General features: G+C 34.7%; 1 protein-coding gene and 1 non-coding gene across 2 annotated transcripts in view; both read right to left on the bottom strand.

The window, feature by feature from the left end:
* Positions 1-7,761, bottom strand: part of LOC149847231 (alpha/beta-Hydrolases superfamily protein) — a 31,833-nt gene extending 24,072 nt beyond the window's left edge. The window contains exons 1-2 of the mRNA XM_089993662.1: positions 7,500-7,761; positions 4,586-4,824 (exon numbers count right to left, since the gene is read on the bottom strand). Coding sequence (XP_089849788.1) covers positions 4,586-4,824; positions 7,500-7,761 — 501 coding nt within the window. The remainder of the gene's footprint in view (positions 1-4,585; positions 4,825-7,499) is intronic.
* A 143-nt stretch (positions 7,762-7,904) lies between these two features.
* Positions 7,905-7,984, bottom strand: TRNAL-UAG (transfer RNA leucine (anticodon UAG)). Its single transcript has one exon. It is a non-coding gene; the product is annotated as a tRNA-Leu (tRNA).
* Positions 7,985-13,293: the final 5,309 nt, after the last annotated feature.

Raw genomic sequence — 13,293 nt, 5'->3', positions numbered from 1 at the left:
AGCTATATTAAGAGACGTTGGAATCCAACGTCTCTTTTGGAGAGCTCAAAATGAGCTCTCCTCTCTCCCACTTTTTTTTATATATAGGGGTGAACCCCTTCAATGTAAATAACCATGCTTCTTAAGCATTTTGTTCATGAATAAAGTATTATTTATTTTTCAAGTATTCTTCCTTTTATACCCTTTCAAGGGTCATGCTTGTAGTGTCTCCAATAGACACTTGTTTGTGAGTTATTTGTGCATTTGTTGAAGACCACCATTTCATTACAGTCCATTCATTGGACCATGTAAATGCATTAATAATTCTTGTTATTCTTTTTCGCATACTTTCTTACATGGTATCAGAGCTCGGTTATAATCAAGCTAGTCCTTTAGTGCATCGGGGAGCGTGATATTCAAAAATTCAAAAAAGTAGTGAAGTATTTGTTACCTCTTTTCTCTCTTTCTTCTGCTTGAAATTACTTGGCATGTATTCTTACACTTTTCAAGTATTTAGCCCATGCATTACGCATGAGAAAAGCACTTGTTTTTTCTTTACCATAGTATATATATATATATATATATATATATATATATATGTAAACATATATATATACATATATTTTGCATGATTAAAATAAAAACGAAATGTATGTTTTTTTTTAAATTCTAAAATAGTATTTTAACCATCATTGAACGTGTTTTAAGGAAACTAGATATATGTATCATGTTTGAATCTTGAAGCCTTTTTTGAAAAATAACTCTAATATATTTATATATATAATAATGAATTATTAATTCTAAATGTTTCGTCAATCATTGTCTTATCTTAATGATTTGATAATGATGTCCTATTTTATATAAATATAAACTTGTATTTCACATATATATATATACATGATAATCGTCAAATACAATTTATATTTCATCCTTGATAGACATGCGTGTTCATGTTTAAAACTTTTTTGACTCATTATATGCTTAAAATGTAAAATTTTATATAAATCCTATCACTTGCATTTAGTTGGTTGTAAACATGTCCTTTGTGTAAGATATGTGGCCTTAATTATTTCTATATTTCTTTTATTTAACTCTCTTTAATGATATTAATTGTCTCATAATCATGTTGTGAGCAAAATCTAAATAGTATTTTTCGATATCATTTACATTATTTTTAGAATCATTGGATTCCTTGCATATGATATGCCTTATTGCATTTATCTCTTGATTGATGTACTCATGAACTCTTTTTGAAGAATTGCTTCTAATAAGCATGATTCTTATTAAAACTTACTTTTTTGTGTGGGTTCATCCCACTTTAATGAGATATATTTTTCTCTCTTGGTATGTGCACTCTTTTGAGTGTTTCGGTTCTTGTGAGTGTGTTGAATGAATCTTTGTGTTCATTGAGAAAGATCTCTTGTGAGCTTCTTTTTGAAGTTCCGTTTGGGGTTCTTAAAAATTGATTAGTTGTGAAGTTTTATCCCACTTGAATGAAACTCATTCCTCTTTTATATTTTGCTTTCTCTTTATTGTTCTTATGTGTGAATGCTAGTGGTTTGTGTGAAAAAGCTTTGTGTGTGAACCTATATGGTGCTTGTGAGAGATGAAGAATCTTTTTGTTTGTAAGTTCTATCTTCTTACATTGCCAAAATTATCATAGGAAATTTTTTGGAACTTTATATGTACCAATCGGTTCCTTTTATAAACTAGATCAAGTTAGTTGTTTATAACTTGCTTATATTAACAATACTTATAATTACATGAGCATATAATTCCAAGTTTTTCCACCTACCATTATTTGATTTGAAACCATGTTTCTTCAAATCGATATTTTGCTTGGAAAATAACTTCCATAAATATTTGGTGCCTTCTTATGGCATTTGTATAGCCCATCACAAACTTTATATAATACATCAATCTTCTTGGCTTTGTTATTATTGAATCAGAGATGTTTATTGAGGTGAGTTATGTACACCTCGTGTTATGTCATTTTAGATTGTCAACTTGTAGTTTGACTCTAAATGACATGTTATGTGATCTCTGATTATGAGTGTGTGGCATCACTCGTTTGTTCTTTGGTCATTGATTTTGTTATGGATGCTCTTAATTATGTGTACTTGTGATGGATGTCTGACTTTTTGAAACCATAGTGTTTCTAGATATATTGAAAAATTGATATTTGTTTTTAATTCTATTTTCATTACGAGCTTTCTTGCCTCAAGTGTTTTCTCCTGTTATGCCTTTTATCTAAGTGTCATCATATGTAGACAAGAAATGTTGTTCGCACCTTCGTGTGTGTTGTTAGCCCATTGTTGACTTTGTTCTCTTGATCTAGTAGCTGAACACACTTGTTTTGAGCGTCATTATATGTAAACAAGGCTTGTTGTTTCACATCATTGTGTGATGTTAGCCCATGGTTGGCTTTTGTGTCCTTGTTCTAGTCGTTGATACACTTATTTCAAGTGTCATTGTATTTAAACAAGAGATGTGTAGTCACATCTTCGTGTGTGTTTTAGCCCACGGTTGGCTTTGTACTCTTGTTCTAGTAGCTGAACATACTTGATTTAGAGTGTTATTGTATGTAGACAAGAGATGTTTATTCACATTTTTATGTGTGTTTTAGCCCATGGTTAGCTTTGTACTCTTGTTCTAGTCGTTGATACACTCATTTCAAATATTATTATATGTAGACAAGAGATGTTTATATACACATTTGTGTGTCTTTGTCCTTTAGTAGCATTATGTTTATGTTCTTGTTCTAGCAGCTTATACACTTGATTTATGGGTTTTGGAGGACTAATGAGGTGGTTGCTTGTAGTGGATGAACTATTGTTGAAATCTTCAAAATCTCATTCTTAATTTGTTTTTTATTTACATATATCATATGGGATTTCCTTCTAAATGAGTTTTTCCTTAATCTTTACTACTTGCAAAGAAAAATATTTATCGATAAAAAGATCATATCATTGATAATGCAAATCAATTTTACATTTTGGCATTTACCCTATAGAGAATCCAGGTACTTTGCATATTAAGTGTTTATGGTTTTCGGCCACCTAGTAAGCTTTGTATTTGCAAATATTTGAGTAAGAAATTCCTCGATGTGTAAAGTTCTCTACTCAAATAACATTCATTCTTGACTCTTGGGTGGATATCTTTATTATACTTAATCAAATCATGTTCTTGCAAGTTCACACATGACATTTGTTGGCATAGACTTTCTTCTCTCTAAGATGTGTGAGAAATCATTAACTCATCTTTTGTTGATAAAATGTCTCCCTATTATTGATTTTTGTGTGTTAAACATGCTTTCTTTCGTGTGCTCTTATACGCATTCCCTTGGGAGCAATTAGTTCTTGTGTGAACATTGTCTTCCTAAAGATATTTCTAATACATGAAACTTTTCTAAAAGAGTCTTACTTGATTTTAATACAACTTTCATATTTTGTGTGTCTTTGTGCACTTGTGAGTGTTCTCCGTGTTCTTTTGTGCACATACTCCTTACTTCCAAGTATTGATAAATTCCTTTATAAGTATTTATTGGGCATTTGTGCACATATCTTTCTTCAAGAACATAGTGAGTTTTATCAATATTGTATTTAAGTTTAATTCATTAAAATGCGTGGTATGAATCATATGTTCTTCTTGATCAATGTTATGGTCTCTTGATTCATTTTATTTGATATTTTTTATTTGATTGAGATACTTGGAACTTTTTTGCTTGTTCCATAGGATTTTCAAGATGAGATGAAAGAAGTACCTATGATACATCATGGAAGGAGCTTGGAGATGATCATTAAAGATAGTTAAAGGCTGGCATTTGCAAAGTTCTTTCATGTGCTATAAAGATGATGGCTTCCATTGAAGACTTTTGAAGACTTGGAATCCTCCTTTTGTATCTTCAAACTTTTCGTTATCCCCACGTAAAGTTTGAGGGGAGGTGTTAAAATATATATAATCATGTATATATATAAACATATATATCACATCATACTTGATAAAGGGTATTTCTGTAATTCTGTCAAATAGGGGCATTTTAGTCTTTTTATTTTTTTATTTTCTTTTTCGCTTTTTTTCTTATTTTTTATTTTTCTTTTTCTTGATTGTAAATGCATTAAATGCATTGCATTGGGGGTCCCAACTAAGAGTCGTTGGACCCCCAACGGTCACAAATGGGGGCCCAACGAGTCCTTGTTGGGCCTCCCAATGCCCTCTCTCTCACACTCTTTTCTCACTCTCTCACTCACTCCTTTGCTTATAAATAGAGGGGTAATCCCCTATGTAACATATGGATTTTTAAGCCCTTATTCAATAAATTTTATATATTTTTTATGTGTTGCCTATTTGAAGGCTTCTTGTGTTGTCCCTTAGTGGACTATGTCTATATTCCCCTTCGTGGGTTTGTGCTTGTCCATTCATTGGACCGTGTACACAATGATTAGAAGAAATACAACCACAAAACTATAACTTGACATTTTCAAAAAACAAGATGCCCAGAACAACAATTTATTATTTAGACAACTGAACTTTACTATTCTGATCAAGAATCAAAACAAACATGCAAGAAGATAATTTTGGTTGAAACCATAAATTGGATCAGTACCTGTTTGGGCAAGACAGACGATTCACCATAATCACCACGAGCACAGCTAGCCACAAAGTCTAAGCCAACTTTCCCACCCATGGAATGACCAATCACAACATTTGGCCAAGCCCATTTATGAACCTCCACCAGATTAGCTAAATCTCTAGCAGAATTCACCATATCATGGGGAGAATTCAAACCTTGGACTCCATCTGATTTCCCATGGTTTCTTAAATCCACAAGAACAATTCTCCAAGCTAAATAAAATAAAACATCCAGAGGCCAGTAAGAAGTAGCAAAACCCACACTTCCTTGAGCCAAGAAAATAGCCCTAAAGCATAATCAAGTGTCATTTATTAAACGGTAAAACAAAAAAACACTTAGAAACCCTATAAGTTTCATGATCATGATGACAAAAAAATTCAAGTAAAGAAATACACACAAACAAAACCAATTAAAGAAACATTTCAAGATCCCAAAGCACATTAAAAGTTGGAAAGAAAAATGAACATGATCAAACTAAAGACCAATTCAACCAGAAGTATTCAAGGTTCCACTTCAAGAGAGAATGCCTTTCGTACTACCAAGGACGGTAGAGAAATAACTAACATTCTCTGCACATATAAAGGTTGAGCAATGAATCAAGAAGTTTGTGAACTGACCTAGTTTGGTTCAAGCTCGCCAGATTAAATACAAACGAACTTGAAGTCTTGAACTCAAAATGGAGCTTGTTTGCTGAATGACACAAACTCAAACATTTAACAGAGTTGGTTAAGAGTTTGGCAAGCATGTTAACTTTGTGCATGCATGCATCATGCACGCGCACACATGTGCACTTGTGTGTGTGTGCGTGCCTGTACATTTTGTTATTAAGCTCAATTGAGACAAACTTGATTTTGGTTGTTCAAGCTTAACAACATTATTATTGTATGGGCCACCACCATAGCTTGTTTCAGCATTGCCTATTTGGCAACCAGCATTAATATAATTATTTCCAGCATCTTGGACACACAAACAATTAAAATTATTAACTTTCGAACTGACCATCGAGATTGGTTTTACCTCTTCCTCTTCCTCTTCCTCTTCCTCTTCCTCTTCCTCTTCCTCTTCCTCCATACCCTAAATAATTCTTGTTATTATTACTAGTGAGTAATGCTTCTATATTGCACAATATGAAGGTTTCATGGTTACACTGGTAACAAACTTTTCATAACCATCATCCATACTACAAAGGATATACTAAACTTGATCACCATTCTAAATAGGATGTTGAATCAAATCCAATTGATTGCATATGTTCTTGATTTTGGCAATCATCCCTAAGGAAACTTTATATAAGTTTTCACTTCTTTCCAAAGATCTATGGTAAATGTATGATCTATCACCCAGGTAGGTAAGTACCTTTCCTGGCAACATTGAGTTGATCTAACCAATAAGTCCTTGGTCCTTCGTTATCCAACATTTGTATACTTGACTTGAGACTTGTACTTGTTTTGGTTGTTTTCCTTGAATTGTCTCTTCCTTTGGGATAAATTATAATGGAAGACCTGTACCATCTATACGATAAAAAAGCTTTCATGTATTGAATGCAAGAGACAATGATCATTTTCCATCTGAAATTATTAGATGGGATTGATTTAACCCCTATATAAAGAAATTAGGAAATGGTATATTAGAAGACATATTTGGGTCCATAAATGAAATCCTTTGATCAAGAAATCCAATACAAAGTATATAAAAATAAAACTAATAAGCCAGTCACAACAGGGACATAGATCAGACCTGAAGTCGGCAATAAAGAATTGTTGATGTCAATAAAGGTTGACTGCTAACATTAGAGAGTACTGATTGTTGACTCAGTAATGATGTCAGTGCACAGTCGTAGGAATAGAGGAAGAAAGAAAAGGAGGAGAACAGGGGGAAAGAAAAGAAAGAAAGGGAAAAAGAAAGAAAAGGAGGAGAGGTAGGAAGAAAGGAAAAGGAAGGGAAGAAATAAAGGAAGCAAGGGAAGAAAATATGACTAAGAACAAGGAAGGGAAGAAGGATTGACAACCTTAATAAAGAAGAGTATCCCCATTTCATCTAACGCAGTGTCTAGTTTTCACATCTCTCTGCAATTGGGAATTCGTTTCCATTGGGACCATAATGATGGGGATTAATGGGTCATCTGCACAAATAACAATGCGTTTTCAGAAGCAAGCCTTCATGAAGTCAAGACATGAAAGGTTTTCGGGAGGTGTTAGTCATAGGCTGCACGGTATTGGAGAGCTCTCATAACTAGTTTTTCTAATTCAAAAGGACTCGTACGAGCGATTCTTAAAGCTCTTAAAAAATGCCTGTTTCATTTCCTTTTATGCGAATACTATACTTTTAATTAGACCTCGTACAGAAATTCAAATGCAATCCACAGAAAATCAAGCCTGCAGATGCTTTCTTACATCTAGTCAACTCAACAATAGCAGATCAACTTCAATCCCACAAGTGGTTCAAATACCACCAACGCAAATCCTTCATCCAACACAAAAAGCATCATAGCTAATAACAATCTAGCTGCACCCTTCTTCCCAGGATTGCCAAAAATTCGATAAAATAGCACGAAACAGACCTACAAACGTCATGCCCATTATTACAAACATAGAGAAGTCAAAGTCATAATTCTTGTTTACATTCAAAAGCAAATAAAAAAAATAAAAAAAGGCCAAATAAGAAATCAGAATTCAAGCAAGAATTTGAAGACCCCAAAGAAAAATAATTACACAAAACAACAAAGGAAAAAAAAGTACCACCCAAGTGAAAAGAAGAGGAAAAAGTGAAAAAGATTAGATGCCTAATGCCATTAAACGATACAAACAGACCACCCCCATTTGCAGAAACAAAACCCAACATAAGAATTATTTCAATAGATATGAAACCAAGAGAAGAAACCTCTTACCAGAAGATGGGGTGAGCAGAGAAGAAACCAATTGGCGTGAGAAGGCCCTCCAGTTCCTGCCGGAGCCCAGCAGCCCATGCAGAATAAACGCTGTTGAGGTGGTGGTGGGTGGTGATGCTTCTGCTGCTGCTGCCTCAACCACTTCAAAAGCAAGCGTGCCCAACCCTCTACTTCCAACACCACCCCAAAGCAGTGGAGAAGTGGGGTGGTGCTTGGATCTGGTGCTCCTCAGCAACAGTCTCATCATCCCTGCTGCACGCATGGTTTTTCCTTCTCTTCCTTCTTCGTTTTTTTTTCTGTTAAAAAATAAAATAAAACGGATCGATCGATGTCTCCCGACTTCTTGTGGGAGGAAAAAAAGGGAGAAGAGGAGTAGCATGCGTAAAAAATGAAAATACAGTAACATGACAGCTGTGGGATTTGAACCCACGCCCTTTCGGACCAGAGCCTAAATCTGGCGCCTTAGACCACTCGGCCAAACTGTCACTTGTGAAAAATCGATCATAGCGATTTAAATAGCTGGTTAGTAATCATATCGTGATTCCACAAGCATAGGAAAACTTCATTCCGGGGCCAACTTTTTGCTTTGAATCTTAAAAATAAGCCTTGCATTTCTGAATTTCCTCATATGGGCCTCTATTTCCCTAAAACCTGCAAAACAACAGCCTACTTTTATTATTATTATCTATTGACTCACATTAAATTTTAAGTGAAATTACAATGACAACCTTCATAATAAAATGATTAGCCCTTTTCCTTTTTCTTTTGAGAATGAACGAATAATTTTCAATATCAAAGGACAATACAAGAAACCAACAGAAAAATTACATTTTGCAAGATGATGGATGTTAACATGAGGCTTTATTGGACATTTTCCAGAAAACCTGTGACTATATAAAGAATTTCAAAAAAGTGTCACATTTTTTATATTAGGGGCAAAAGGTAAGACCCTAGATGAGATTTTCCCAAATGCATCTGAAATCAATTTGAATCTGAATCTAAGGGATATTCAAATCTAATTACATGCAAAAGGTGTGTTTGGTTATTTAAGATAGAGTACGGATCCCAACTTTTGACATGGTACCATTCTACATTCAATCTTAGTCGTCCAGTCAATGGCTAGGATTATCCCACATTTTCACCTGAATGTGGACTGATCCCAGCTGTATAGATGCTTCAGATGGACGGTTAGGATCAACATAGGATGGAATGCATCCTATGTCAAAGGACGGGATCCTTTTTGTTTAAGATATGGTGCGTCTATTGTGGTATTAAACCACTTGATTTACATAAATTTGGTCTCTAAAGGCAAAAACTAACCATTGGATCATGTTTAGCATGCTCCATTTACTATTTTAATTTGTTAAAGTTGACTCAAATATGATGTTTTGAGCCATGTTATAACCATCTTCATGCTTATGAATCTGATTCAAATTCAATATTAGCGTTTTTATTTTGAATCTGAATCGAACTCCAAATTCAGTTAGGCAATATCCAGATGTGCCATGTCCAGTAATGCTTATATCCGAACCAAATCCAAACCTTTCATATCACTACAAGTCACCTTTCATGATGTTGCATACTTTGGATCATTAGAGACCAAGGGCTATTATCCACTTACCTATCATATTGGAAAAATCTAATGAGTGGATATGACTAGGTTTACAAAAATCAGGCTGAGACTTAGAGTGATATAAACGGTTTGGATTTTGACATCTAACTCGATCCATACCTTCTTCCATATCCAACTAGAGCAATCCGGATCCGTTGCATTTATGTTTTCCAAAAACACGACCGCAAAGACCAAACTGCATGGTCTAATACAGATTTTGACTCATTTCACAAATCTCATTTTTGGAAAAATCTCTTGATAAATTAAAAAAGTCAATTTTCTTGAGAGGATCCGTAGAAAACATTGGCACATATAAAGAATTAAAAATAAATAAAACCATACATAAAACTAAGAGAAAATTGCAAAAATATAAAAATATAATAAAAAGTTGTTCTAACACGTTGTCGATCACCCAGTCTGTTATGGCATCCTGTCGCTGACTGATAGCCAGGTGTAGTATGTAGTCATCAGACTGACACCGAGTTTTTCACCTACAATGATAGGCAGACAACAAAACCAAAAAAAAGGAAGAAGAAGGGGAAAATGGTTTTGCGTACCTGGGCATCGTCGGACAGGTCGGAGCAAGTCGTCGGAGGTGGGCATAGTGAGTTGTCGCCTAACTGATGCCTTGTTCTGTTTGCAGTGGCAGACAAAAATGAAAAAAAGGAAAGGCTTTTGGGTACCTGGGTATCGACGGACGAGCTGGAGGAACCCTTGTCGGAAAAACCAGCGCTGCTCTGGTGGGCAGTGGTGGGCTCCCCTCTTTTCTCAAAACAAAAGAATTTTTTTTAACGAAAAGGAACCATAATCGGTTTCCCCTTCGTTTAACGTATAAATCTTAAAAAAAACAGATTAAACCTTAAATTTCTTGCAAATTTGAAAAGGTGTTAATTTTTCTTGAAAAACAGAAAATAGTATCCAACTTTTCTGAAATTACAGAAAAGTGGTTCCTTTCTTTTTTTGTTAAACTCAAAAAAAATCATAATTATGGAAAGGCATTGATCTTTTTTGAAATTATAGAAATCGGGTTAAATATTTCTATTTAACTCAAAAAAAAATTTGAGGTATTTGTTTATGTTTTTGCTTAAAAAGGCTTTTATTTTTTGAAAATTACAGAAAAGAGGTTTATCTTTTCTGATAAACCCAAAAAGTTGCAAAAACAAGTTTATGTGATTTTTGTTTACACAGAACCTAGGGATGGCAGTGGACCGGGGCAGGGCGGGGGACAAGGTCTCCACCCCTGCCCCGTCTCTAAAATGTAACCTTCATCCCCGGTCCACCCCCGTGGCGGGGGAGACTTTGGACCTCCACCCCCTCACCATCTCAAAATACTAATCCCTGTCCCCACCCCTGCCCCCGCCTCGTCCCTCATCCCAGCCTTGCCCCCCCCATCCCCGTCCCCATCCCAGAGGACGATCATTTTATTTAAAGCGTTAAGAGACAGCAAAAGAGAACAATGTGCTAGGTAGAAGTTGCAATTTTTTCAACCTCTTTATGTGATTAACTGGCTCATCATGAGGAGAACTAATCTCGTTCCTAAGCCCATTGTCTTCACAAATTTTTTAGCATAACCGTGATCAACGGGAACAATGCTCCCATGGAAGAAGAAGAAGATGCACGGACACACATAGTGATGTCATTGCAAATTTGGAGGGAATTTATTTCTTCATCTTGAAACTACGCGGCAATCAGATGTATTGGTAGAGAAACTTGGTTTTGCCCAAAAAGTAATATCTATAGCATGAATCCAAAAAAAATGTAGAAATGTGAATCGGAAAGAGGGCATTGGGAGTATCGTAAGTGTGTACCTCAAGGGCTGGAGGCGGGTCATGCTTTTGAGTTGTGGAGATGCACCTGCGCTCCTCCAAGGTGATGGTGGCGGCTAGGATTCCTCCCAATAGTGCACCAACAAGATGCTTCTGAATGTGCATCCCATTGTGAGAAGAGAAATGAGGATTAATAGCATTAGACATAAAAGTGGATGGTAGTGGACCGGGGGAAAGCGGGGCCCCTCCTCACCCTGTTTGGATCGGGGATGGAGGGCATGAAACCGGGATGGAGGCAGGGATGAAGGTTAAACTTCATTACATTTATAGATGATTACTTAAGGTATGAATACATATACCTAATTTCTAAAAAAATTGAAACTCTAGAAAAGTTTAAGGCATACAAACATGAAGTTGAAGGATTATTAAGAAGAAAAATCCAAGTTATTATAACTGGTAGAGGGGGTGAATATAATTTTGATGAATTTAAGACCTTCTACTTTGATAATAATATAACTCCTCATGCAACTATGCCTTATACACCATAATAGAATGGTATATTAGAACGAAGGAATAGAACCTTAATGAATATGATAAGATCCATTTTGGCACATGCAAATCTTTTCAAGAAATTTTATAGAGAAGCAATTTGCACTGTGATGTATATTTTGAATAAGGTTCCTTCTAAGGTTGTAGAGCTTACTCCCCATGGATTATGAACTGGTAAGAAACTAGATTTGAGTCATTTACGAAAGTGAGGGTCACCTGCTCATACGTTGATTCCTAGTCAAATGAGAAATAAGTTAGATAACAAAACTATCAAATGTATCTTCATGGGATACCCAAAGGGATCAAAAGAATATCGACAATATAATCTTGAAAAAAGATTTATAGAGAATAGAGAGGTGAAATTCTTCAAAAGTCAAGAAAACATTTTTTATCTTGAAGATGATGATGTCTTTTTTAATATCATAAATGATCTTAGGATACCCATTCAAGAGTTAGCGTATAACGATTCAGTTGTGAATAACGAACAAAATTGACAATCAGTAATTAGACAGAAAAGAACAAGAACTCCTTCATCTTATTTGAATGATTATTATACATTCTTGAGTGAGGAATTATGTTACTCCATTGATTTAGATGAAACTCTTGGTAACTTAAGTTTTGAAGATGCAATTGCTTTTAATGAGTCTGAACTATGGAAGGAAGCAATGAAAAATGAGTTGGACTCTATAGAAAAGAATGAAGTTTCGGAACTAGCTACTTTGTCTAATGGATGTAGGGCAATTGATAGCAAGTGAGTTCTCAAGAAAAAACTCAAGATAGATGGATCTATTGATAGATTCAAGGTAAGATTAGTAGCAAAAGGTTATACTCAATGAGAAGAGATTGATTATGAAGAAACTTACTCTCCTGTAGCAAAACTGACATCTATTCATATTATATTGGCATTGGTAGCTTATTTTGATATTGACCTACATCAAATGGATGTGAAAATGACATTCTTAAATGGAGAATTAAATAAAATTATTTTCATGCAGCAACCAGAAGATTTTTGAAATTGAAGGTTAAGAGGATAAAGTATACAAGTTAAATAAATCCTTGTATGGACTTAAGCAATCACCAAGACAGTGGTATTTAACTTTTCATAATGTTATAACCAAATTGGGTTATGAGGAAAATAGTCTGGATCACTGTGTATATTCTAAGAATAGTAGGAGTAAGTTTACTATACTATCCCTCTATATTAATAATATATTAATAAAAGGTAATGACACAAACATGATAAATATGACTAAATCATGGTTAAGTTCTTGATTTAAAATGAAGGATATGAGTGAAGCTTCATATATCTTTAGAATTAAAATTCAAGATTGTTATGTCTAAGTCAAGGAAAATATCTTGACCAAAATCTAAAGAAATTTAGAATGAAAAGTACCAAGGCAAAGGGTACTCCTGTAGTAAAAGGCCAAAAGCTAAGTAAGAATGACTATCAAAAAGAAGGACAAGAAAAATTGAATGTTCTCTATGCTCGGGCAATCGGAAGTCTGATGTATGCAATGCTTTGTACTTGACCTGATTTAAGTTTTGTTGTAAGTCTAGTAAGTAGATATCAAAGTAATCATGGGCTCTCTCACTAGGAAGCAGTGAAGAAAATTTGTTGATATCTAAAGGAAACTAAGGAACTTAAGCTATGCTATCAGTAAGATAGTTTAAAGCTTGTAGGCTACTCAGATTCTGACTTTGCTAGTGATAAAGGTGAAGCAAAGTCCGCCTCTGGTTATGTATTTATATTAGGAGGTGGGGCAAATGCATAGTCATGCAAGAAGTAAGGGTGTGTACCACAACATACTCAGGAAGCTGAGTATATTGCTTGTAACATGACAGTCATATTTGGAGTGTGGATAAATTA

Source organism: Nuphar pumila, chromosome 2, assembly GCF_984573655.1.
Source record: "Nuphar pumila chromosome 2, dmNupPumi1.hap1.1, whole genome shotgun sequence".
Lineage (NCBI taxonomy): Eukaryota > Viridiplantae > Streptophyta > Magnoliopsida > Nymphaeales > Nymphaeaceae > Nuphar > Nuphar pumila.
This window is presented reverse-complemented; position numbering and strand designations above follow the sequence as displayed.